At 44.4% G+C, this 26,596-nt stretch overlaps 1 protein-coding gene, 1 long non-coding RNA gene and 3 other non-coding genes across 5 annotated transcripts; 3 read left to right on the plus strand and 2 right to left on the minus strand.

Annotated features, from left to right (window-relative positions):
* The first annotated feature begins 231 nt into the window (after positions 1–231).
* On the plus strand, positions 232–303 carry trnap-agg (transfer RNA proline (anticodon AGG)). The gene has a single exon. It is a non-coding gene; the product is annotated as a tRNA-Pro (tRNA).
* Positions 304–2,452: 2,149 nt separating this feature from the next.
* On the minus strand, positions 2,453–2,525 carry trnaa-agc (transfer RNA alanine (anticodon AGC)). Its single transcript has one exon. It is a non-coding gene; the product is annotated as a tRNA-Ala (tRNA).
* A 772-nt stretch (positions 2,526–3,297) lies between these two features.
* On the plus strand, positions 3,298–4,179 carry LOC114430721 (uncharacterized). The gene is made up of 2 exons (XM_028398686.1): positions 3,298–3,630; positions 3,724–4,179. Exons 1-2 carry the CDS (start codon positions 3,298–3,300, stop codon positions 4,177–4,179), a joined length of 789 nt encoding a protein of 262 aa, XP_028254487.1.
* Positions 4,180–10,443: 6,264 nt separating this feature from the next.
* Positions 10,444–10,823, minus strand: LOC114430744 (uncharacterized). The gene is made up of 3 exons (XR_003670018.1): positions 10,764–10,823; positions 10,582–10,685; positions 10,444–10,488 (listed from the first exon to the last, which is right to left on the minus strand). It is a non-coding gene; the product is annotated as an uncharacterized LOC114430744 (long non-coding RNA).
* A 9,679-nt stretch (positions 10,824–20,502) lies between these two features.
* On the plus strand, positions 20,503–20,574 carry trnaq-uug (transfer RNA glutamine (anticodon UUG)). Its single transcript has one exon. It is a non-coding gene; the product is annotated as a tRNA-Gln (tRNA).
* The last annotated feature ends 6,022 nt before the right edge of the window (positions 20,575–26,596 follow it).

Raw genomic sequence — 26,596 nt, forward strand, 5'->3', positions numbered from 1 at the left:
AACCAAAACAAAGTCCTGACGTCCCATTACAAATATCATGGCAGCTGTTCATCCCTCTCCTGACGGTTCTCTTCCACCTCCAGCTTGTCCACACTTTCCGAGCTTTCCGAGCACATGTGACACGCGTGGTAGATAGGTCGCTAATTCCAGACAGCTATAGCGCACAGTAGTCTTTTATTCATTTACATTTCAGTTTCAGCTGCTGACACATGAAGATCAGAGGGCACACATGGCTCGTTGGTCTAGGGGTATGATTCTCGCTTAGGGTGCGAGAGGTCCCGGGTTCAAGTCCCGGACGAGCCCTGATGTTTAACTGTATTCCTTGTAGTTGACTCTTTTCAGTTCCTCTCTAACTACCACACAGCTTTACAAAGCTAACAAAGTTCTATTCAGACTCATCCCAATCCAGAGCAGTTGTTCCACAGTAACACCTGCAGGAGGACGTCATCACCCAGTATGTGACCTGCACTGTGAGCTGTAAGGTCTTATACAGACAGGTGTGTGTCTGTCCTCATCAAGTCCAATCAGTATCATCAAAGACAGCTGGACTCAGATGAAGGTGTAGAACCATCTGAAGGACGATCAGAAGAAATGGACGCACCTGAGTTCAATATATGAGAGTCACAGCAAAGGCTCTGATACTTAGGACCATGTCATATTTCACTTTGTCTTTTTAATACATCTGCAAACATGTCAACAACTCTGTGTGTTTCTGTCAGTATGGGGAGCTGTGTGGACATTAATGAGGAAAAATGAACTTCAATGATTTTAGCAAATGGCTGCAATATAACAAAGTGAAACATTTAAGGGGGTCTGAATACTTCCTGCACCCACTGTACACATAACAAATGAATGTGACTGAAACAACAGCTCTGTGTGTAATATAAATATACAAACTAATGTGATTTGATCAGAACATTTTAAAAGACAGTGATGATCTGTTCTTATTGTCTAAACAGGAACAGTTGAAGCTCAGCTTGCAGCCCCTGTATCTCAGGCTTCTCAGCTTCTCTTCAGATGTTTGGACGTTTCTGCTGGAACCTCTCATTTAATGACTCACATTTAGAACTTCTGACTTTATGTGGAGGAGGGATTGATTTTGGAATGAGGAGGCTGCAGCCTGCGATTCCACCACTAGATGTAAGCATTGCACAGCATTGGTGGTTCAGTTCAGATTGAGAGAATGCAAAGAGTGTGCAAAGCTGTCATCAAAGCAAAAGCTGGCTGCTTGGAAGAATGTCAAACATCAAACATATTCTGCTTGGTTTAACACTGTTTGTTCACTGCGTCATTCCACATGTGTTCCTTCATAGCTCTGATGTCTTCCGGATGAATCTACAATGTAGAAAGTCATAAAAACAAAGACAAACCACTGAGTGACTTTTGACTGGTACATTTAAAATGTCATCATATGTCCAAACCAGCAGGGGGAGCACTGATCATAAACTCTCTGTCTCACATGTTATTGTCATGTGTTTTTTTGGACGATGATGCTGACTGTTGTTTTCTTGCTTCTTTCTGTAAACAGCTTGTAAACAGCAGCTTCCCTGAGGGGAAACTCAGCTAATAAATGATGCTGTAACCTCTGGGACCTGATCTGCTGGGTGGGAGTCCACTACATCAGTGGTCCCCAACCACCGGGCCGGGGACCGGTACCGGTCCGTGGGTCATTTGGAACCAGGCCGCACAGAAAGACTGAGCAAAACATATATTATTCATTATCTGAGTCTGAAAGCTGTTTCATTTATAAATCGATCAGATTCATCCGCCTGTGCCTTTAAGCACCTGTCCAGACGCTTGTCTCGGTCACGGGATACGGCACCCCAAAATTAAGCCCACAAGCTAGCACAAATGAATAAAAAACAAACGTCTTTGGAGAGCTTCTTCGGAAAGGGGAAAAGGCCTAACGAGGAGACAGGAGAAGAGGAGCCTACCCCTTCAAAGAAAAAGAAACCCGCATTTAAAAGACTATATCAGGAGTCCTATTTAAAATACGGATTTATTGCAACAGGTGATTCTCACACACCAAGTCCGCTCTGAGTGATGTGGCGACAGACTCGCAAATGAGGCAACGAAGCCTTCAAAACTGCGAGACCGAGCACCCTGCATTAAAAGACAAGCCATGGAAGAAAACATGAACAAGAACGACTGAAGCAATTAATGACGGCCAAAACTAAATTACGGAGTGGACTGGACATAAGAAACACACGGGTGTCATGTCTCCCATTATCCCTAGATGGGACCGCCTCATTGCTGAGAAAGCTCAAAGGCTCCCACTAATTAAGCATAAGAGTAAGTTGTCTCTTTATGCACTTTTTTTTCTGTGCCGGTCCGTGAAAGTATTGTTTTACATGATACCGGTCCGTGGTGCAAAAAAGGTTGGGGACCGCTGCACTACATCATCCATCCATCCTCATCCATCCAGCTACACCCTCCCTCATAAAACGCAGGCTGGAGGATGCGGGCATCGATCCCGCTACCTCTCGCATGCTAAGCGAGCGCTCTACCATTTGAGCTAATCCCCCTTGTATAAAGGGTCAATTGCAAGTCAATCAGGACTCACTGCACTACATGAAGTGTACTAGTGAAGTATTGGAAGCATCAGACTTTTGATCTGAGGGTCCAGATCAAGTCCCTGTTTGGGCGGAACACTTTGTACTCCCTCTTGCTTGTACTCCCCTTCCCTCTCTGTTAATGTGCTTGGACAGAGCTCTGTGAACAGCCAGCCTCTTTGTGTCTTGCCCTCCTTGTGCAAGGTGTCAATGGTCGTCTTTTGGGCAACTGTCAAGTCAGCAGTCTTCCCCGTGGTTGTGCAGCCTACAGAACTAGACTGAGACCATTTAAAGGCCTTTGCAGGTGTTTTGAGTTAATTATCTGGTTAGAGTGGCTCCAGGTGTCTTCAATGTTGAACTGAATGTGGGTTTTCCATTAATGCCTACAGCTGGACCAATGCACAGACTGTGGACTCCTCCATAGACTGATCTGTGTAGATAGGACACCAGTATTAAGCTGGATCCATACTCCGCGAGACAAAGACATTTTCCCCCCCTGCAGACGTTACGCCCACAAAATGACGTCATTTTTTGTCTCTGACCGCCCGCTGATCCGCACTCCTGTGCACAGGGTCCGGGCCGAACTTTGTCTTTCAAGGCTGTGCGGCGACCATGCTGTGATTGGTCGGAATTTATTGTGGGCGTGATGTGGGCGTGATGAATGTGGAGAAGCGCATGAGGCTCTCCAGGTATATAGGTTGGTGTATAAACAGCAGTGATTCAACAGATAAAAAAAAATACAACGATGGATGTTTTTGAGGAGCAGCTTGCTGAGGCAGTGAGGAGATACGAGCATCTCTACAACACATCGCTGAGGACCTATAAAGACACGCAGATGGCCAACAACTCCTGGAAGGAGATAGCAGCGGTACTTTGCAAGGAAGAGAGTGTGTGTCGCAAAAAGTGGCGCCACCTGCGCGACAGATTTGCAAAGGCAAAACGCCGTGTGCACAATTGCAAAAGTGGTGATCCCGGTGGGCAGAAATTCCCTGTAGTATACACGGCGCTACAGTGGCTCGAACCTCACGTGAAACACCGGGAAACATCAACCAACTTGGACCTGGATACACTAGACGAGGTAAGCATTACTTTTAAACATGTGTGTGATGTAAAATTAATATCAGTTGTGTGTCTTGGGTTGTAACACCGGTGTTATTAATTTGCTTCTCAGCAATCTGTAGCGGACCCGGAAGAGGGGGGATCATGCACCACAGATGTATGCAGCATAGCAGAGCTGGAGTACACAGTACTGGATGCTGCGCCGCCTGTGGCATCCACTCCGCTGCATGGGCGCACAGTTCCTCTGCCCGCAACTCCACCATCTCCACGGCGAACAGGGAGGAAGCGAATGCGAGGCAATCAGACATGTCTGGATTTCGAAGGTGCTCTTGCAATCCTTGACAAACGAAGGGCAGAACGGGAAGAATTGATGCAGGCAGGACGGAGGGACGCCGTACAGCAGCTGATGGACCCCTGTGCAAGATATATGCTTCATGTTACCGATTTCATGAGGGCACTACCACCACAGGCGCTCAGAAACTTCAAGTGGCAGTTGCAGAACCTCATGCACAAGACTGAGCAAGAGGTCGAACAAGGCAATCTTGAAGGTTATTCAAGGTTATCTTGAATGTGTCCCTGTATACCCCCCCCCCTTTTTTTAATCAATAAAGCGTGTGTTTTCAGTACCAAAGTGCATCTTTGCATTTTATAAGACCATACTGGTTTCGCATGATGAGCAATACAAAAGAAAGGCAAGTAAAGGGTGATTTGTCACCAATAACTCCAGACAGCCATTCACACATATCAGATGGTGACTGTTATTACCATTCTATATACTCCTACATACCCGGGCACAAGCACTGAATCTTTGCTATTGTTACTTTTAATGTCGCATCTTCACAGCTCATCACCGGACAGTTTGAAATATTGCAGGCACATTGGAACGCAGTAGATGTGCAAATGCGGTCATAAAGGCAAGCACAAACACTGAATCTTTGCTATTGTTACTTTTAATGTCGCATCTTCACAGCTCATCACCGGACAGTTTGAAATATTGCAGGCACATTGGAACGCAGTAGATGTGCAAATGCGGTCATAAAGGCAAGCACAAACACTGAATCTTTGCTATTGTTACTTTTAATCGCGCATCTCATGCTGTTGCAGGCACCCTCTCTGTATAATGCCCTCTTGCCACGGCACAAGTCCTTGTGGGGTGTTAAAAAACTCAGTAAAGTCTTTCCTTATAGTTTGGGCAGCCCGGGATGCTCTGGCTCCTGACAGTCTCCCTGTGTCCTGGAGATTGCAGTCTGCTTCCACCTGTCTCCTCCACTCTCCCCGCAGCATCCCCCCATTAGCAGAAGTCGAGTCGGCAAAGTTTTCCGGGAGGTATCTCACTGCTGGATCATTTGCTGCGTCTGTGCAGGAAAGGTAGTTGTGGAGGGCAATACTGGCCTTGACAATATCCACGGCCTTATCAGGCCTGCATTCCATCGGCCGACCAAGAATTCGCCATCTTGCTGTAAGGATGCCAAATGCGTTTTCAATAACTCGCCGGGCACGGCAGTGGCGGTAATTGTAGATCCGCTCCTTCATCGTGAGGTTGCGATCTAAGCAGATACACAAAAATTATTACTATTATTATTGTTTACCGTCACTATCAAGTTTCATTTACTGCATACAGAGACACTTACCTGGAAATGGACGCGAGAGGTTCACAAGCAGGGGGAATGCAGCATCTCCCACAAACACATGTGGAGTCTTGATGGTCGTGCCGGGAAGACAAGCAGGTGGTGGTAAAGGAAGCTGGCCATTCTTGAGAGCGGACCCAAAGTTGCTCTTATCAAAAACTCCTCCATCGCTCTCTTTGCCATAGGCACCCACGTCGACCATGGTAAATCTATGTCGCGCGTCACACACAGCCAACAAAACAATGGAGTGCTGACCTTTGTAATTAAAGTAGTCACTTCCTGCTCTTGGAGGTGCTTTGATTTTCACATGTTTTCCATCTATAGCCCCAACACAATTTGGAAAATTCCACAGCCTCCAAAAGTCCACAGCTATGTCGGCCATCTGTGTCGGTGATGGAAAGGCCACAAACTCGTTGTGCAGGGCAAGCCAGATGGCCTTGGACACTTCGGAAACAATATTACAAACTGTTGTCAGTCCCAATTTGTAGCTGGCGGCGACACTGGCCTGTGAGCTCCCAGAAGCTAATATGCGCAGTGTGACTGCCAATCTCTCCTGGATAGAGATGGGAATGCTGTGTGTGGGTGCATGCTGGATGAACGGCGTGATCCGACGGACAAGGTCGTCAAAACGTCCGGCCGACATCCTGAAATAGCTAAAGTGCCTCTTGTCATCCATCTGCCGCATCTGTTGCACCAGGACTCTGTACTCTCCCTGCTCGACTCTTGTTGCATTGAGTGGCCGGACGTGCCACCTACGTTGCCTTTTTCTCGCAAACTCCGTGCATAGCAGCAACAACTCCTCTTCTTCTTCATCCTCTTTATGCATGTTCGTCTCCTCGTCCATCTGCATTAACAAAGCTGCAAAATCCATAATGTCAACTGCTGTATCTTCCTCTGTTCCTCTGTTTGCAAACACTGGAGGTGGGCTGTGTGTGATGTTGTTCCTGTTTGGTGTCTGGTGACGTGCGCTGCAGTGGGCGGGCCGTATGAGGAGTTCTGCAGACACACGTCTCGCGGAGTATGGTACCTCAGTGCGGAAAAGACTTTTTTTTTGTGTCTCTTACCACCCGTGGAGTGCGCTCTCCGCCCTTTGTCTCGCGGAGTATGGATCCAGCTTTACTGTCCAAACTGTCTTAAGTTGGAATGTTTATGACACCATCAACTGATGATGCTGTGTCAGGACGTTGACCTTAAAAACTGAAACGACGAGGACGGGATTCGAACCCACGCGTGCAGAGAACAATGGATTAGCAGTCCATCGCCTTAACCACTCGGCCACCTCGTCTGTCTGATTAACACGTGTTCACGGCTTCGAGCGAAAATACGCTGCAAAACTTGAACAAGGTCACAGCTTTTGCCTTAAACATAAGCATCTTGACAAACTTTGACAAACATTGAAGGCCAGTTTTTGGAGTAGTTGTTTGGTTTCTCCATTGTACAGATCAGAGCATGCCTCACTGCACTGGACTGCATATATCCAGGGGTGGACTGCATGTGTCCAGGGGTGGACTGCATGTGTCCAGGGGTGGACTGCATGTGTCCAGGGGTGGACTGCATATATCCAAGGGTGGCAGTAACTGATTACAAATACTCAAGTTACTGTAATTAAGTAGTTTTTCTGGGTACTTGTACTTTATTTGTAAGCCAGTACTTTTACTTGTACTTAAGCACAAATGTAACAAAATAATGTACTTCGCTATTTTTAACATCACAATTTGTTACTGAGTACACTTATTATTTTGAATAATGACCGGCCTTTTCTTAACCAATAAAGATACCAGTTACAAACTGACCAACATGGCCGACATTTGACTGACTGACAGACAGTCCGTCCTATGACAGCCAGGTGCACAGTCACTGAAGGGGACATCTGATTGGACCCTTGGACCTGATATAAAAACCGTGTGGCGCGAACGACGGTCAGACCCTCCTTCATCAGCTTATGAGAGGTAAGACGCGGTTTGCTCCTCCTGCTCGTTGTTAGCTTCCTAGCTTAACATGTTCATGCTGATAATGTTGCTACATGTTTAAAAACGTTTCATACATTGGTGTTATTGTGCAGTGTGGAGATAATGTGGATGTGCTGTGTGTATTTGTCCAATAACCTGCTCTGCTGTGAGTCTAATGGTTTAACATGTGCTGCTGTTTCAAATGTGCTGAGCTCTGTTGATGGAATGTTCTGGAAGAAATGTGTCTTAAAGCTCTTCTCATGGTGCTGGCTGCTTTTTGGAGGTTATGGTGTGTTTTACAAACGGTCTGTGCCGTGCTGGTTTGGTACAGACAGGCGTGGCTGCTAGCTTGAGGCTGTTAGCCTGCGGCTGCTAGTACTGTGGCTTATGTTAATCAGGTGCTAAATGGAGCAGGGCTCATTCATTTTAACAGTGAACTGAGAATATAAGCATTGCTTAATATTGCTGAAGCTCTGTAATGATGTGGCAGTTTCATGCTGTCTTCTCTCTGCATATTGCTAATATTAAATTAAATTAATTAAACTTAACTACTTCAATAATTAATGATTTAAATTAATTAGTGTATTTTGCTGCATGTGAAAGGCTAACAGGGTCAGTGAGTCCTAATCATGTGTGGTTTCATATTAATGTGCTGCTTTGGTGCTATAATGCTCTCAATGAATGAAGTTGTGTGGGACAGTGTAAAAGCATCAGTGCAGCTGTGACTGGGTAAATGACTGTGGTCTGCCATGTTTGGTTACTGTGGTTAGTGCAGTGTGTTGTGACTGAAAGTGTAATAAGGAGAGGCCATAGATGATGAGTGCTGTGTTAAAGCACACTGTCATCACCTTGGTAGCATTAATATGTGGGACAGCCTTTTTACTAATTGACAGATGTAGTTCTTGTGTGTGTTGTGTGTTGTTCTGCTGCTTCTGATGCAAATGTGTGCTTCACTCTTTCATCACTGGCAGTTTATACGATTTAAATCAGGTTGACAGACTGGTGTTTATAGTAAGTGTGTAATGTGGCTGAGGGACAGACTAAAGCTGTGAGAATGCACCTGCTGCTGGTTCTTGGTTTGTGCTGACTTTGCCTCTATGCTGCTTCAGACTTGTTTTTGTGTTATGCTGTTCATTACATTAAGCAGTGAGGCTGTCTACAGAAGACGTGATCTGAACTTTGTCAGTCATGGCCTCTGGCAGCCATTTTGTCTTGTGCTCCCATGTCAGCCATTTTGTTTCTGTTAGGTGTTTATCAGGCTTACAAAGTGGCTGACAGATGACTGTGGATAATCAGCTGCCTCTTTGTAGTAGTAACATGGATGCTAATGTGTGGGTTAGCCTTTTTTAGCTCATTGACATGTGGTTGTAGATCGCAGGGACCTTTCTGTGTTTGTGGGTAATTACCAGAAGTCCTGGATTAGTAATGAACTTTAAATAACAAGTACAGCTCCCAGTCTGCTAACAGGGTCACTCACACACCATCAGTGTGACCTATATGCATCATGGTGATGGTTGTTTCTTGGCCTGTGTTTATTTTGCAGCCATGCTGATTCATATTTGTTACTTTTTGTATGCTATGCTGTTGTAAATTGAGCTGCCTGACACCTATGCACAGCACCGATGATCCTGAACTTGTATTAATCACATACTCAGCTGCTTGTGCTTCCATGTCAGCCATCTTGTTTCTGATAGAAGGTTTTCAGGCTTACAAAATGGCTGACAGATGTCTGTGGATAATCAGTCCCTCTTTACTTAGTAATATTGATGCTAGTGTGTGGGTTAGCCTATTTTTATTTATATTGATTGGCAAACTAGGAGCTGTACTATGTCAAAGATCTGTGCTATGCACATACACAGAGATTCATACGAGATCAATGTCAGGCAGATAGTTTAATAGATAGTTAAAAGTTTATTTTTGGTCTAAAGCTTTCACAGGGGCGCTACATAATACACCCTCTGTATTCCCTGTAGTATTGTGCAGTGATGGCTGCACAAAAGAGATGCAGCTTTAGGCCACATGGTCTGTGGGCGACTTCTGCAAAGGAGGGATCTGTGTGCTCCATGAGTGCTGGACTAAGTGTGTAAATGATTGATTCTCTAACTTGGCCCAAAGCATATCCATCACTGTGTTGCAGTGATAATACACTGACTTCCAACAAAAAAACAGTAATTTAACTATTACTGCCTGCTGAATGTTGACCATTATGCTAATAATATATGAGCTAACAAAGTATTTGCATGGTTAAGATCCAGTTAATCCAGAATCAGTCTGAATGTAACCTGAGCCGTCGAAGACTAATTGCTTCGTTCTCAGTGATCTGCTCCTGGATCGTTTGTTATCCTTCAGCTTCACTTCAGCAGCTCTCAGCTGCTCCTCCAGCTTCAACTTCTCCTGATAGTCCGGACCTAAAACGAAAACAAATTACATTGTGGCCAATTAAAGCTGCCACCATCATTTAACAATCAATCAATCAACAAGTATACAGTTGAAGAGGGCTGTGGCTGGTTTACATACTGGATTCTTCAGCTTTGTTGAAAGATTTGCGGTATACAGAGTTAGAGTTGCTGAACAGCTGGTTGGTGTTCTCCAGAGCTCTCTTTTCCTGCTCCAGCTTGTGGATTTTAGCATCCAGCTCATCACCCTTCTGCTTAAGTTCCCCTTTCTCTTGTGCAACCTGGTGAAAAGCACACACAGATGATGCAAAAGTCTGGAACCATGGTGTGTGCTTCAGTAGACTATGTGTGAAGAGCTCCGACCTTAGTGATGTAGTAAGCCTGTGACTGCTCCCCCTCCGCCTCAGGACCTGCCTTGGTCAGGGTCACAACCTCAAAATGTTTCTTAATGGTTTCAGTCTTGGACAGTTTCTCATTGAGTTCAGCACTGAGACACAATGATTGACATTGAGTGATGTGACAAACCTTTGAGAACTGAGTGATTTGTTTTTTTTTTACCTGAGTCTCTGCCTCTCCTGTTCACCGAGCTTCAGCTGCTGGCTGAGCATTTCTTTGTACACCTTGATCTCATCCTCCCTCTCTGTCATAGCTTTCTGCAGGTTCAGCTTCCTCTTCTCCAAAGACAGCACGCCGTCTGCCTTGTTGTACAGCAGATCCCTCATACGCTCCACCTCTAGCTTCATAAACTTGTGCTCCACCATGCTGTCCTGATAGGGAACCCATGAGTTTAAAATCACAGTGCATACAGCCTTTCTGTCAGGTCCATTCTTAGCTTTGAGGAAAATCTACTTCAACCTTCAGTTTCTCCTCCAGCGCAGCATTGTGGATCTTGGCTTCCTTCAGTCTAAAATACACAGAAACATAAAACAGACATTGTGTAGTACATTACCACAGCTCCAGTCAATACACACACAGAGCCCTGCTGTGATACACTGACTTGTCATTGTAGTCCTGGATGTCCTTCTTCATCGTGGATATGTGGGACGTCAGCATCTTCACATCAGAGGTTGTTCTCTCTAGGTTGCCTTTGCAGCTTTTCAGCTGCGGGACACACGAGAGTCAGTTCACTTATAATAATATCAATATGAAGGCAGTTTATTATTAGTCCACATTCAGCACCTCATCCTGCAGCCTGCCACAGTCACTCTCCTGCTCCTTCAGCTCCTGCTGCAGTTTTACTGCCTGTTTGTTGGCCACCGCTGACTTCCTCTCGGTTTCTTTCCTGTTGTTCCTCTGGATCTCCATCAGGTGCTTCTTCTCTGCAATGGCGGCCCTGTTTTCCCTCAGCTTCTGGTTGACTTTTGCAAGTTGCTGCAATAATAATTTAAAAGAAAAGACTGTGTGAATTCACTCTAGAATGAATGACCAGTAGATGTTTAATGTCCCATGCTTTACCAGTGCACACTGCTGCATCTCAGCATCTTGTTGCTTCATGTACTTGATAGTGTTTTCCCACAGGTGGGTAAGCTGCTGTGTCTCCAGGTGAGCCTGCTGCAGATTCTCTGTCACCTTATCCAATGCAAGCTGGTACGACAGCAGAGGGATTTTAATGGGAAACCACAACTGCCTACACATACTGTTAGTAATAACACCATGGATGTGCTGTGTTTTTACACATTACCTGGGCTAATTTTGTCTCAGTCTTCTCTTTATCGAGTGCTTTGAGCTTTTCATTGGCCTCCACAGACTTCTTCTCTATCGCCAGAATGAGCGACTGCACCAGGGGAGGTTAGACAGCTGTTAGCTGATGATAACTCAAAGCTGTAAGTGCTGCAGAAGAGAGATGTTTTCATCTCTTTACCTTGATCCTCTGCTCATCTTGCTGAGCGTATTTGTTGATGGCCATCGTGTCCTCATATTTGCCTGCTGACTCCTCCAAAATGCAATCCATTGTCTGCTGGTCCCAGTTCATCTGCTGCCTGAACTCCTCCAGCTTCAGTTTGGCCTTGAAAATGTTGTTCTGGGGATACAGATACATGTTATTGTGGCATCACAATCTATAGCTACTTCTCTTTTCTATTTTTTATTTATGAAAGGCTCGGACCTCCAGCGTGTTTTTCCTCTCTCCTAAGGAGCTTCTTAGCCGTGTCCTGAGTCAGACGGCTAGTTTCTCTCTCCGCGAGGGCTGTCAGGTGTTTCTCTAACTCTATCTCTCTCTCCTTTGCCTCACACAGAGCCTAGACAACACAAATAACACACACTGCATAACCCACCACAAAACAAACATATCACAACTCATAGATACTGACCTCAGTGTTTTCCAGCTCTTCTTTAATATTCTTTAGGTAATTGGCGATGTTCTTCTTTTGTTCCTTGTTTTTCTCCAGTTTGTCTTCCAGTTGTGTCCGCTCTATCTCTTTTCTACAAATCTGTTGACATCATCATGACACAGCACACAGTGAATCAAAATTCAGATACCGAAAACCGATGTGCAATAACATTAAGAAAACACAATCTAAAGTGTAAAGTGAGGACCTTTTGTCCATACATACATATCTGACACTTAACAAGAAAAAAAGATTCAAATGTTACATTTTATTTGGAAATTTCAGCTGCTCTTAAATATTTAAAATAATGAATTGAACAGTGACCCTGGTGTCACTGCAGGAGGACCGTGTGCACAACCTGCACTCAGTCAAAACAAACCTCATCAACGGTTTGTGTTACAACATTATTCTTCAGTGAGTAATTTTAAACGACCCACATGATGACACCCAAAAACAAACAGAGAAAAGGAAGCTAAACACGTCTGTGCCATTAAACATGTTAATAATAAGTTTCCTCACCTCCTCCAGTAAGGCTTTGTTTTCAGCGTTGAGCTCGGGGACAGCATAACGGCTACCCCACCCCACTTCAGCCAAAACTGGGTCGAGAACTTCAGACATAGATTCCATTTTAACACTGCGCCTGACAAATGCTATGGAAAGCAACAACGCAGTAATTCTCAGCAATATCTCTTGACTCCGGCTTTATACAGCGTCTCTCTGCCGGTTGCTAGGCTCAGGTCTGTTGTCAGTCGCCCCTAGCAAACCCCCCGTTCGGCATGTCGCCACAAGGAGGCAGCGCGAGACCAGAAGTAATGCTTCCGGTCAGCTTGTAAAATACATTTAAGAAGTAATTTCATAGTGTGTCATATAACTTTGTTTTCTGCAGTTCAGGCTGTGGCAGATGAGATCAGTTGTTTTTCTGCTCTCTGGAGCTCTGGTTGGTACGAGATGGTCATAAATTCAGACTAAGGACAGCAGCACCTCTGACCTGATAAAAGCCAGATTCTAAAGGAATGTGTTTTTCTCCTGAGTGCCCCATGTTATGGTCATCCCTAGATCGGACTCACAACCTATGAGTATTGAATTATTGAATGAGTACTATCAGTACTTTATCAGTATTTAAAATACTTTTTCATGTAACTGTGTTCATTATACAAGGTCCAAACTCATTTTAAGATGATATGTATGTACAAAATGTACTGATGCGTACAAAAATATATGGAAGTGTGATGCGGTGCACCTAAATTTTGTGCCGGTGCACCTAAGAAAAAAAGTTAGGCGCACCAGTGCAACCAGTGCAAAAAGTTAGTCTAGAGCCCTGTCCTCCCCGCCGTCAAAGTCAGGCACCTCCACCTCCACCTCTGCCGGCACCGCCACACCCCCATTGGATGACGGCTGAGGCTGTAAAAGAAACATTAGATCAGAGCCTGGCATTTTCCTGCCGGTGACAGTGAAATTCTTGCTGGGGAACAATTTGTCTCAGTGGCTGAAGCAGAGGGTTGGCTCTTCAGGAGGCATGGCTCCACCTCCACCGGTGCCTGCACAGCCTCCAGATGTGCTAACTCTGCCTCCTGCTGCACCTGATCCCACCACCCCTCCTCTACCATATAATCTTCACCAGAGCTGGATGATGACTGAGGCTGTAAAAGAAACATTAGATCAGAGCCTGGCATTTTCCTGCTGGTGAAATTCTTGCTGGGGAACAACTTGCCTCAGTGGCTGGAGCAGAGGGTTTCTTCTTTTCCAGCCCCCTGCAGCTTTCTCTGTAGAGAGAGAAGATGAAGTGCATTGTATGTGAATACAATTTACGTAGAAGTGAAGCCATACTGTTACCCTTCACTCACCTCCAGCTGTGCCAGCTTCTCCCGAAGAGCCCGGTTTTTGGCCACCAGCTCCCTGCAATTGGTGCAGGCCGTCCCCACTGGCACTGCACACAGCCAAGGGCTATATGGCCTGTGGCCAGACCATTGACCAGGGTGCACTCCTGTGTGTTCTGTATGTGGTGGGCCTTCATTAGGTGCCTGGAGGCGTACCAGAAGGTCCCACCACATACAGGACATGTAAGCATCTGCTTAGGCTTTGTCATCTGAAAGAAAAAGGGGTTCAAGATTGATTCAGCATTAATATATCATATATCTCTGGTTCTACTTGATGCCTGTTGACATCAAAGAAAAACTGGGAGAAAGGTTGCAATCTGAAATTAATGCAGCAATGCAGGTGGCCTAGATTGGATCATTTGACTTTTTCTGCTACAGAAAAGTTTTTCAGCTGTAATTTTACAGCTACAGATCCTGCAGAATCAAATCACTGAAGCTGTATAAAAATACATGCATCAACACTGGTAATATGAGCTGTTTTGACCTGCACAGGGATCTATGCTAAGCTATTAGCATGAAGAAGAACCTAGCTTAACTTACAGTTGCTGGAGCTCTCTCAGAGTGGTCTGCTCTCTCCCTCTGTCTGCAGCAGAATGAGCTGCTGCACTGTCTTTCCCTCCACCTGGCCCCTCCCTCTCCCCCGGCCAGATGTCCTGCCTGTCCCCTTTGAGAGGGGGGCCTGTCTGCACTGTGGGACTCTCTGTCCTCTGGGTCCTACAGAGACCCTGTAGGGATCCAAACATGATTTCCAGCACTAACTCAGCAATTCTGTGACACACCTCAGGCCTCCTTCCAATGAAGAAACATTCTCTTCTTCTAGGAATGTCAGGCTGATATTTGACTATGTTGTTCAACTCCCACCACTGAGTGACAAAATGTTTGTTCCAGCTCATTAGCCACTTGCTAAAGCTAAGTAGCTAACTGAGTGGCCTAGAGACATGAAACTTTGCAAACATGTCCAGGGCTCAGAACATTAAGTTCTGAGCCAATTTTGGAGGTTTGGCCATTCTGTGTCTGAATGGCACAGGCTTGAATGTGGAAAAGCCAAACCTGATTTACCGTATTTCCAGCAATTTCTCAGCAATACTTTGACACACAGGCACCAAATTCACAGGACTCAATCGCAGGAATATACATGTACATACAGTACAATATACATACAGCCTTATACATGTGTGCCAAGTTTGAAGGAACAGACTCAATAAACTGATCAGAAGGACATGATGGTCTGCTGTGGGTCATGTCTTTGTTCTGCACATGTACAGCTAACATCTCCAGTGTTACACAAACACATCATGTGCTGCTTGACTTGTTCCATTCATGGTAGGAAAGCATGTGGAAGTCACACATGTCAAATCTGTGCTAGCCTCCCTTCATTCAGCCCATATGAAGACAAAGAGTCTGCAGGTCCAGGAAGTTATAATTAACTATCATTAAATAACAAGAACTTATGATGCAGCCAGCACATGAAGACCCCTTTAAAATAATAAAACTCAAAAACTGGTGTTTTCATCTGCCAAAAAGTGACTGTGGCCCCACAGTGAGTCCAGGGGCTTATTTCTGCCTCAAAAGGACTTGATTTCACTCTGGTCTGTGATATTTAACAGATTATTGTTGAATCCAGGAACACTTCAAACAGACCGGTGCTGTAGGTGGACTGACTTGCAGCCACCCTTTGAAATATCTTAGAAATAAAGGTGAGGTTGGAGATCACAGCAGTTTAAAAGCCTGTGGTACTTAATCTGTTGCCAGAGACAGGTTGATCTGGCCACACTTGTGTGAAATCAGCCTTTCTAGTGTAGGGTGAAAGAATTGATTCTGCAGTGTGTGTTCAGATATATAGGAGTGTGCCCCTAACATGAAGTATTCATGTTTAAATGTGTTTATCACTTAATAATGTGATTTTCATAAGTGTTTATGTGTTAGGAAGTTTTATAGAAAATCAAAGTAATTCGAGAATACTGAATGTATTAAGAAGTAATTTCATAGTGTGTCATATAACTTTGTTTTCTGCAGTTCAGGCTGTGGCAGATGAGATCAGTTGTTTTTCTGCTCTCTGGAGCTCCGGTTGGTACGAGATGGCCATAAATTCAGACTAAGGACAGCAGCACCTCTGACCTGATAAAAGCCAGATTCTAAAGGAATGTGTTTTTCTCCTGAGTGCCCCATGTTATGGTCATCCCTAGATCGGACTCACAACCTATGAGATTTGAGGAATTGGAGTTTTACCTTATTTGGCAATAAACACTAATGGTCTATTCGCTGTATGACCCAGGGTCTGCAGGGGGGATAGTAGATGCCCCTGTGGGCCGGCAGAATATACCATGTGGTATATCAATGTGTGAATTCCATGTCCAGTTGTTGTTGCGTTGCTCATTGTTGCTGTGTGGTTGTTTGTTTTTGTTGGTTGTCCTGTTCTTGTGTTGTTCTTCTTTGGTTCTTTGTGGTCAACAACCCAGAGCTCTGTGACTCAGAATCTGCCTCATTGTTCAATAAATTGTAATCTTGAGACCAGAATTTATCCGCTCCTTCCTCATAAACCAACTCGGGAGGGGATCAGAAGAAACAAGGGGAATTGACCGTTTTTGACCTCCCCATTTTTTCCAGAGTTTCTCACTAATATTGCTTTATTTTTTACAGACCAGACTGGAGCTCTGCCAAGCAATTACTGGGAGATTTCAATTTCCTTAGGCGTCTGACAGACTATGACAAGGATAATAGCAAACCTCAGATCCTGCTGAAGCTGCAAAAATACATCAACAACTCTGAGTTCCTACCTGAGAAGGTCTGTTTGAATTTCATGTCCAACATTCGGACATGATCTATCGGATCTATCAACAGAACTTCTCTTATCTTTTCTTTTACTTAAAGTAAAAAAAGATTAGAGTTCAGACACTTGGGCAGTTTTGTAGTAAATGTCATAATGTCAGTATTGGAATGGCAATGTAATTTATATCCTTTATCCACTGTACTGTAGGCTATGTAGATTTAATGATATATATTCTGAAAAAATAGATGGAATTTGACACAGTTTGTTTCAGTGTGCTGGGTGTAATACTTTATCATGTGCTGCTTTTAGGTGGAGAAGGCGTCCAAAGCTTGCGGGTCGTTGTGCATGTGGGTCATAGCTATGGATCTTTACTCCAAAGAAAGAGAAAACGTGGTTAAAGCACAGGTCAGTCATAAAGAGTGCAGTTTATTATTACTGATACACATGCACATTTGCAATATTTCTTCACAGTCTGCTGTCTGTTCCTTTGTCACTTTTGCTATTCATCTGCCATGCACCGCTCTGTGTGACTGGTCTGCATACTCTTCTCCCGCTACCCTTACCTACGCAGGCAGAGCTGGATACAACCAAGAAAACACTAAGGGAAAAGCAACAACAACTTAAGGAGGTGGAGGATCAGATGAAGGACCTACAAAATGGCTCTGACACAGGCTCGACAGGACAGAGCAGGGAAACTGACTTCTGCTCTGGGGGACAGCAGATACGCTGGGAAAAAAATTTTGCAAATCCTGAGCAGGTCATCAACAGTGTTGTGGGAAATGTATGCATTGCAGCTGCCTGCATTGCCTACTATGGAGCCTTCACTTCCCACCATAGACAGCTGGTAGGTACAGTGTGATGGGATGGTTTAAAACCTTTAGGGCCTCTGTGATAAAGTGTGCAGCTGGTATGGCCAATGTGAGCCTGGTCTAGAGTTTTTTTTTTTTAGAAACATATTGTGAAAAAGCAGTAACAGCTAATACCATATACCCTGTGTACTCTTGTTCCCCAGTGGATTAAGCAGTGTCAGAAGCTAAACATACCCATCAGTTCCCCCTTGAGCCTGATCGACTTTCTGAGTGATCCATATGACATCCTCCAGTGGAACACTGAAGGGTTGCCCTGTGACACTGTATCTACAGAGAATGGAATCCTGGTAACCAAAGACCGTCGCTGGCCTCTTATGATCGACCCACAGGATCAGGTGGCGTAAATTAATTCAGAGGACATATGTATTCTATGAAAATAGAACCTCCTTTCAGACACAGTCAGAGACAAAGTCACAGACTGGCCTCCGCCCCAGCATACCTAACGCAACAATACCAAGCTTCCCTTCATACAGTAGAAAGGACACCAACCAGCTCGTTCAGCATTGCAAATTTGCACTAAATTAAGATATTTTCACTGCTTCTTTATTGTGTTTCCATGTCTGATCATGTTTCCTTGAATGCTGTAGGTAATACACTTGGCATCAGCAAGTGTGCACCAGAGACAGTTAGGTCACTATGGAGTCTTGGAATTCACATTCAACAAACCTTTGCTCACAAAATCCCAAACGGCTATCAACTATAATAGGTATTTATGTGCTTTCCAAGAAGCACACGTTTGGAATAAAAACAGTATCGCACACAAGAACCTTTGTGAATCCTCCTGCCATTGAAGCTACATATTGGGCAGTATAATGAACGCCTGCCATCAAACCATGTTTCTGCAGACATTAAATCACCTGCCAGCTACACCTGTGTGCAATGCCCTTTTGTTCAACACCAGCCAGGAGAGCAGAAGGACCCTGTGAATGCAAGGGTTTACTCCAGTGTTTATTCAAACCAGGGGTTGCATGGTGACTGTAACGGCCGAATAAGTCTGAGGAGCGTTTTTGTTAGACAGAAAAAACAAAGGCACTGATGATGCAGAGTGACATGACAGTTAAATCTTCATAAATTAATGAGTGTTTCATTAGAATTGTAGTGTGTGTGATCCTGGCTTCGATTAATGTAAAATGTGTCTTTTGGCATGTACATTTTTTTCTGTTTTCCAGAAATGTATTAAAGTTACAATCATCAATTTCACTGTGACTGAGTCTGGCCTGGAGGACCAACTGCTCAGGTAGACACAAGACAGATATTGAATTCTAACCAAACTTTAAGACTCACATTCACAACTTTACCCTTTTCCTTCTCTTTCCCCCCTTTCTTCTCCTTTCTCTACCTCCAAAACCCTTGAAAATTACAATTACCCTGCAACTTGTTTCTCTCTTTAAAGTGATGTGGTGCGTCTTGAGAGTCCACATCTTGAGGAACAGAGCAATAAGCTGATTGTTCGCATCAACGCTGACCGCAATCAGCTGAAAGATATCGAGGACCGCATTGTTGAGCTTCTCTCTAACTCTAAGGGGAATATACTTGACAATGAGGAGCTCGTTCAGACTCTCCAGGAGTCAAAGGTGGGGATCTGGCAGAGATCATACCTGTCATCATATTCAACTTTCTGATCGTTTTCCTAATTGTAATTGAAACTTTTTGTTGTTCTTGTTCTAGTTGTCATGCTCCTCTTTCACTTCTTTTGTCTGTTTTTTCTCCACTATCTCCAGGTGACATCAGAGGCCATAAAGCATCACCTGAAGGAGGCAGAGGGGGACTCCTTCCTTGTGTATCTTGGGGAGTCCATACAGGCATGGAGTGGCTTCCCCAGGATACAGTCGGAAGTAGAGCTTGCGGTTGATGATTTGGTCTCAGTTCTAGAATGATTGCTGCTGGGAGTTTGAGCAGAGAGCTGTTTACAGGGTCTAAGTTGGAATAAAGATTAATCCTGTAAATGCAAACATCCAATCTACTGAAGTTCAAAGATGTGGGCTCATCCGGGATTTGAACACAGGACCTGTGAGGAACTGGAACCACTTCTTCATCTGAACCATGGGGATGCCAATTTATAACACCTGAAACCACCTCCACTGTCTGCACCAAGCGGCAACCTTCGGGGCTCAAAGTGGAAGCCCATGCGGAAGTGTCAAAACTTGTAATTCACGCTGCAACAGCTGGGGGCTGGCTCCAAAAGCGAGTAATTTCCCATAGACTCCCATGTTAAAATGGCCGATTTCACAGCAGAAAAGAACATGTTTACGGCCTGGTACAAAAAATCGCTGTGGTCTCAGATGATAGGTTCTCTTCTAGTGTCAATTGTAGGGGGGGTGAATTTTTTTACAACTCACTCGTTTCAATTGTATTCGGACTTAAAATTACGCCTAATTATGGGCGTTGCCGCTTGAGTGACAGACAGTTGACGTATCACAGCGTGAGTTTCCTGCTTCCACGATCGCCCGCCCCCCTAAACCCCGCTCGTGCTCCCCCTCTTTGTCCATATTCGGAGTTTTAGTTGACGTGACGCTGCCAACATGGCGGCGATCATCACGTCCCGGAACCTCCCACTGAGACTCAAAACGGCTCTTCAGAAACAAACGGGTGACGTCACGGAGGCTCTGTCCATAGTTTTTACTGTCAATGGTCTGCACACACAGGAAGTTCACCCTGAATCAATGCTCTCCGTTTCAGTTAACCTGTTTGCACAGAATTATTCTCTGTAACAACATGTAGAGCCCGGATAGCTCAGGCTAATTTTCATATCTGTCCAATGAGAGACAATTATCAGAGGAGAGGTTCTGCTTCTCAGGAGGGTCACACCCTAATACAAGACCACTTCCTGTTATGCAACAAATAAACTTTATGATTCAATGTTGGGCTAATGCCACAGCCACAAAAAGACATTTCTCCCAGCTGCTAGACAGCAAGCCTTATCTAGACATGGAAGACAGTCTCCTCATGGAGGACAGTGATATGCAAAGTGTTCAATCTTTGTTGACACAAAGAAATCTTTGCACGTATCTTTACCAATGTCAAACTGCTGACAGTCGGCCGGGTAGAGGAGGAGAAGAAGACCCATGAGAAGCAGGTTCCATGGTGTAATGGTTAGCACTCTGGACTTTGACTCCAGCGATCTGAGTTCAAATCTCAGTGGAACCTTTTGTTTGGACAGTAATACTGGTGTCCTTTCTACTTTCTCTAAAAATTCAGGGCTCATTTTGCAGATTTCCAGTCAGCATGTTGTAACTGAATAACTATCAGAGTGTATCAGAAGGAGAAGTTACATAAAGATATAATTTAAATCTCTCTCCTAAATGACACCTTAATCTGGGATTAATAATGAGTATAAAAGTAGCTGAAGACATAATTTATTAAAGTATTATAACACATACCTCCTTTATAGGGGCTGTCTTGATAACTGCCTCTCATTTCCACCTGTTGTCTGTTCCATTTGCACAACAGCAGCTGAAACTGATCCACAATCAGTGTTGATCCTAACTGGACAGGCTGGTTTCACACAAGTGTGGCTGACTTTTTGGGGCAATATTATAACAAATACTTATGAGACATTATATAAAAAGAAAGATCAGTGCATCATGACTTCAGCTCCATTCAAAGCTTTAGGAGGCTTCATGGCCTCCATCACTCCATAAGACTGTTCCATCTGTTCTGCATCTCTGACATGTGCTGGGACGTGGTGGCTTGGATGTTTCAGTGCAGCTCATCTAGTAATAATGTGTAACACATATATGAACATCAAGCTAATCATGTCATGCTAAACTGAGTCCTTGGAAGAGCAGAAGCTGTGAACAGACCTCATGGAGCAATGGTAGCACGTCTGAGTCCAGATCAGAAGGTTGCATGTTCAAATCATGTCAGGGTCACTGGTTTTATGTAATTTAGTCCTCTTTCTGTTCACACCAGGTCCACTAGAGCTCTCAGACTCCTCCACTGCACTGAAGTCTGGGTAGTTTTCACTTGAAGCAGAATGTCGGCTTTCTCCTGTGTTTTCTGGTTAAATTACTGCACATTCAGGGAAAATAGAGTTAGGGTTAAATAGAGCAAAAAATCCTGAGTCATCGATCTGCATTCGTTTAGAGGGCCGAAAGGGAGCAAGTGTGAAAACACCCTAAATTTTAATCTTAAGTGGGACCAACACTCCCCCGTAGCTTCTTCAGTTCTACAGTGACAATGTTCTTCCTCAGCCAGTTGTTGTCTTTGTCTTGTTGTCTGTGGGTCTTGTTTTTGTGGCTTTGATGACAGCCCAGCTGGGATAGCCACAGGTTTGCAGGGCCTTCCTGATGTGATGTTGCTCCTTCTTCTTCTCCTCTGAGCTGGTCGGTACAGTTTGAGCTCTGTGCTGCAGCCATTGCGACAGCCATCGCACCTCAGAGTGATCCAGCAGTGCCTCATGTTCAGCAGCATACAGTGAGCAGCTTTAATCTCTGGATTGACAGACTTTATCTGCGCAATAACTTACAGAACAGAACGTCTTCCAAAATATCTCCTTTCCAGGGATAGCACACCAAAACTATCAACTGAGCAGCACTGGAGATGCTCTGCTCTGTCGATTCATCCAACTGAAAGGAAAATTGCTTACATGATTGCAGTCTATCCAGCAGCTGTGCCTGAATGTCAGCTGAGAGATCTTCTGTTCTCCTCCTCACCATGTCATTTGAAAAAGGTACAACTTTCAGTTTATTAGCTGCCTCTGTGCCAAGCAAAAGCTCACACCAGTCAGATCTCTGTCCACCTGTACGGTCACAAAGCCGGGGGCAGCAACGCTGTTTTCCGGGATGTCTGAGTGCAGTCCTTTTTTTCTAGCTCTCAGGACAGGAGCTGTATCCACCCTGAAGGACAGCGCCACAGGTTAAAAGTTAAAAGGCACTTTGACTCTGGTGGGACTCGAACCCACAACCTTTGAATCCCTTCTCCTGTGTTTAACTAGAAGTCCAATGCGCTATCCATTGCTGGAAGGCTAGCGCCCATGTGTCGACGTTGATGCCACAAATCGCGCCGAGAGCGCCGGTTCGAATCCCGCTAGGTGCGTTAATATTTTGCACTGAAATTACGCGAAACATATCGGTCGTTGTATGACATTTTACCGAGGTGACGTTATAATTAAAAACAAAGCGAAAGGAGAGTGATGCACACCGTTTGTATATGACAAATTTCACGTGTCATTTGCTGTAATAGTCCAATTGCACATGCATGCATTGAATGGGATAAATGCAATCTGCTCGCTGTTTAGCTAATATGGAAAGAGCTTGAGAGGAACAGGATTGCATACAATAATTGTATCCTTAGTAACAAGCTGTAATGTGTTAATCTGCATTTTTCTTAACATCCTTTTTTGTATACCGACCTTGTCTGCAATATAAGGCTCATCAATGGCTCCAGACTCTTGATTAACCCCCACAAACCCAAATATATAAGAACAATGGAAAAAAACCTTTTAGGTGTTATTACCATTTCAGTAACTTTTTGGGGGGAATATTGCTCACATTGAGCACATGTAAAGGACCAGTAGGAGTTTATTTGCAGTCTTTACTGCTCATAAAGCCTCTTAATATTAGTCTAAATTCATATTTGGATAAACATCATTTTTTATCAAAGTATTTTGTGAAATTAAATGGTATTTACAAACACTGAAATCAGACTGTATTTACAAATCCTGTAAAAACCGAACAAAAGCTTTTGTAATGTTTATAGCCTCATTTAATTGTGATAAAGGCAGATTCACAGTTTTAAGAATCCACACATTCCAGAGGTCAAACAATACTGTCTGGCAGACCTGTTGTTCAATCTACTATCATTCTATGAAGCTGTACATGCCCAACTACCTGAACATTATCATTAACTGAATTACACAGAGGGGGAAACTGATACCAAAAGAATGTGTTTGTTTACACTATATACACACTGATATACACTGCAGCAAAGATGCTGCGCTGGTGGCAGGATGCTGCAGTGAAGCAGATGCCGGGCTGGCCTCAAGATTCAGAGAAGAGATGGGGGTCTGTCTCCCCCAAACACCAGCTGCCTTTTAAACCTGGCCATTCTGCTGTATTGGCTGGCACGGTAAAGCTGTGCAGGTTGTCCCCTGCAGCCATGGTCAAGAGAGCTTCTCTCTGAGGTGTGGATGGCTTTGGAGACTCAATGGCTTGCTGAAGCACCTCGGTCTCCCAAGCCCGACTCTGCTTGTTGTACCTGAAAAAAAACAACAACAACAAAACAGTAGTTTTACAGAAGCAATATATTCCACAAATACAGCTGACATGGTTCACATACTTCATGATTTACTCACCGTCATGCCAGCATTGCTGTGTTCACCTCAGGCAGCTAGATGGTGGTCTCAGCCATCACACAGGCTTTGTTGACAACACACTGGTGTATGCTGATGAAGAGTCTCAGTCATCCAGGTCATAATCATAGAGATGATTGAAGCAAGGCAAGGACTTAGAGTTTTCTTGAATGGAGTCGAACAGGTCTGGCTGCCCTTGGGACCCGATGAAACACCTGGAAAATTAAGGCAGTGTGAAATATAGCAGTAAAAGATAAGTGTACATGCTAGTTTGAAAAATAATGACCAGATATTACAGTAGCTGTCTTATAATTCACAATTATAAAGCCTGCAGTGAGTGGAGGTGCTGTGGCAGATGTACCAGTGAGTGGAGGAGCATCCAGCAAGGGGACAGTGCCGTCCTCAAACTCCTCTGGCTCCAGCAAAGCGTAGCCTGTCTGGTCATATAGATACTCCACCCCATAAGCTCTCCTGAAAATCATACACACAAACACATCAAATCATATGTCATGTACTAATATATGCACTAAACCTAAATACAAATGAGTTTTTCCAGACATTAGGAAACTGTACCAGTGTATTTCCTTGGTGGTGTGTAGTCCACCAGCTTCAGGATCCATGTCTGTCAGTAACTAGTCCTAAAAGAACAACAATAGAAGAACAAGGAGGAGAAGCATAATGTTTATCAGAACACTAAGAGAGAGTTCCTCACTTTAACACAAAACAATAATTTAATTATAACAACTACATGATCATAGGATATTGAAAACCAATACAGTGATGCTATGACACAGTAATACTACACTGCAGTAATAAAAGTCCATTGAAAGTTACGCTAACTGAAGACAAAGAGAGAGCTAACTAAAGCTAACAATAACAAGAGGCTTGTCTGTAGCTGATTAGCCGAAGCTAACGCTGTAAATGGAAATGTTTGCTAAAACACACTAAATGTAGCGTTCTCCCAGTCAAATGCTTTATAGGTGTAAACAACACAGAGGCCAGTCTATGATCAATTATTCCATCTGAGCCGTCGGTAACTGTGAATTTATCCTAGCCAGTAGAGCACCGGCTAGGTACGTTCATACATACATTGCTACACAAACGTAGCGCTTTACAATCACATACCAGCATGTACACAACGACACTCACTCACCGACACGTCGGAATCTCCGGTAGAAATTAATCTTGCAGACGGTTACTGGGGTAAATTATCCTGATAGCCGTCCACGGCGACGTACTGTAGCTCGGTAAAAGGCAATGACGAAGCCATAGCAACAGCGTCGTGACCGGGCCACATCCGCCTCAAGCAGTGGTCCGAGCTGTGATTGGCCGGCTCGTTGCCAGGGGCGGGGGCTGGCGAATCGTGGTAGAGGGCAGCTCTGTCATTGGTCAATTCGTGGTCAATTCGTGGTAGCACTCGGCCTCGTGGTTGGCTGTAGGAGGAGGCGGCTTGCTCGACACACGGGCGGCCGGAGGCTGGATGGATGAGGATGGATGGATGATGTAGTGCAGCGGTCCCCAACCTTTTTTGCACCACGGACCGGTATCATGTAAAACAATACTTTCACGGACCGGCACAGAAAAAAAAGTGCATAAAGAGACAACTTACTCTTATGCTTAATTAGTGGGAGCCTTTGAGCTTTCTCAGCAATGAGGTGGTCCCATCTAGGGATAATGGGAGACATGACACCCGTGTGTTTCTTATGTCCAGTCCACTCCGTAATTTAGTTTTGGCCGTCATTAATTGCTTCAGTCGTTCTTGTTCATGTTTTCTTCCATGGCTTGTCTTTTAATGCAGGGTGCTCGGTCTCGCAGTTTTGAAGGCTTCGTTGCCTCATTTGCGAGTCTGTCGCCACATATCACTCAGAGCGGACTTGGTGTGTGAGAATCACCTGTTGCAATAAATCCGTATTTTAAATAGGACTCCTGATATAGTCTTTTAAATGCGGGTTTCTTTTTCTTTGAAGGGGTAGGCTCCTCTTCTCCTGTCTCCTCGTTAGGCCTTTTCCCCTTTCCGAAGAAGCTCTCCAAAGACGTTTGTTTTTTATTCATTTTTGCTGCTTGTGGGCTTAATTTTGGGGCCGTATCCCGTGACCGAGACAAGCGTCTGGACAGGTGCTTAAAGGCACAGGCGGATGGATCTGATCGATTTATAAATGAAACAGCTTTCAGACTCAGATAATGAATAATATATGTTTTGCTCAGTCTTTCTGTGCGGCCTGGTTCCAAATGACCCACGGACCGGTACCGGTCCCCGGCCCGGTGGTTGGGGACCACTGATGTAGTGGACTCCCACCCAGCAGATCAAGTCCCAGAGGTTACAGCATCATTTATTAGCTGAGTTTCCCCTCAGGGAAGCTGCTGTTTACAAGCTGTTTACAGAAAGAAGCAAGAAAACAACAGTCAGCATCATCTTCCAAAAAAACACATGACAATAACATGTGAGACAGAGAGTTTATGATCAGTGCTCCCCCTGCTGGTTTGGACATATGATGACATTTTAAATGTACCAGTCAAAAGTCACTGGTGGTTTGTCTTTGTTTTTATGACTTTCTACATTGTAGATTCATCCGGAAGACATCAGAGCTATGAAGGAACACATGTGGAATGACGCAGTGAACAAACAGTGTTAAACCAAGCAGAATATGTTTGATGTTTGACATTCTTCCAAGCAGCCAGCTTTTGCTTTGATGACAGCTTTGCACACTCTTTGCATTCTCTCAATCTGAACTGAGCCACCAATGCTGTGCAATGCTGACATCTAGTGGTGGAATCCCAGGCTGCAGCTTCCTCATTCCAAAATCAATCCCTCCTCCACATAAAGTCAGAAGTTCTAAATGTGAGTCATTAAATGAGAGGTTCCAGCAGAAACGTCCA

This window comes from Parambassis ranga, unplaced genomic scaffold (assembly GCF_900634625.1).
Source record: "Parambassis ranga unplaced genomic scaffold, fParRan2.1 scaffold_27_arrow_ctg1, whole genome shotgun sequence".
Classification (NCBI taxonomy): Eukaryota; Metazoa; Chordata; class Actinopteri; family Ambassidae; genus Parambassis; species Parambassis ranga.

Excerpts from the sequence above, each read along its gene's own strand:
- LOC114430721 (XM_028398686.1), top strand. The coding sequence starts at position 3,298 with ATGGATGTTTTTGAGGAGCAGCTTGCTGAGGCAGTGAGGAGATACGAG. Across the intron at positions 3,631-3,723 it reads ACCTGGATACACTAGACGAG|CAATCTGTAGCGGACCCGGA; the intron begins GTAAGCATTACT and ends TTTGCTTCTCAG.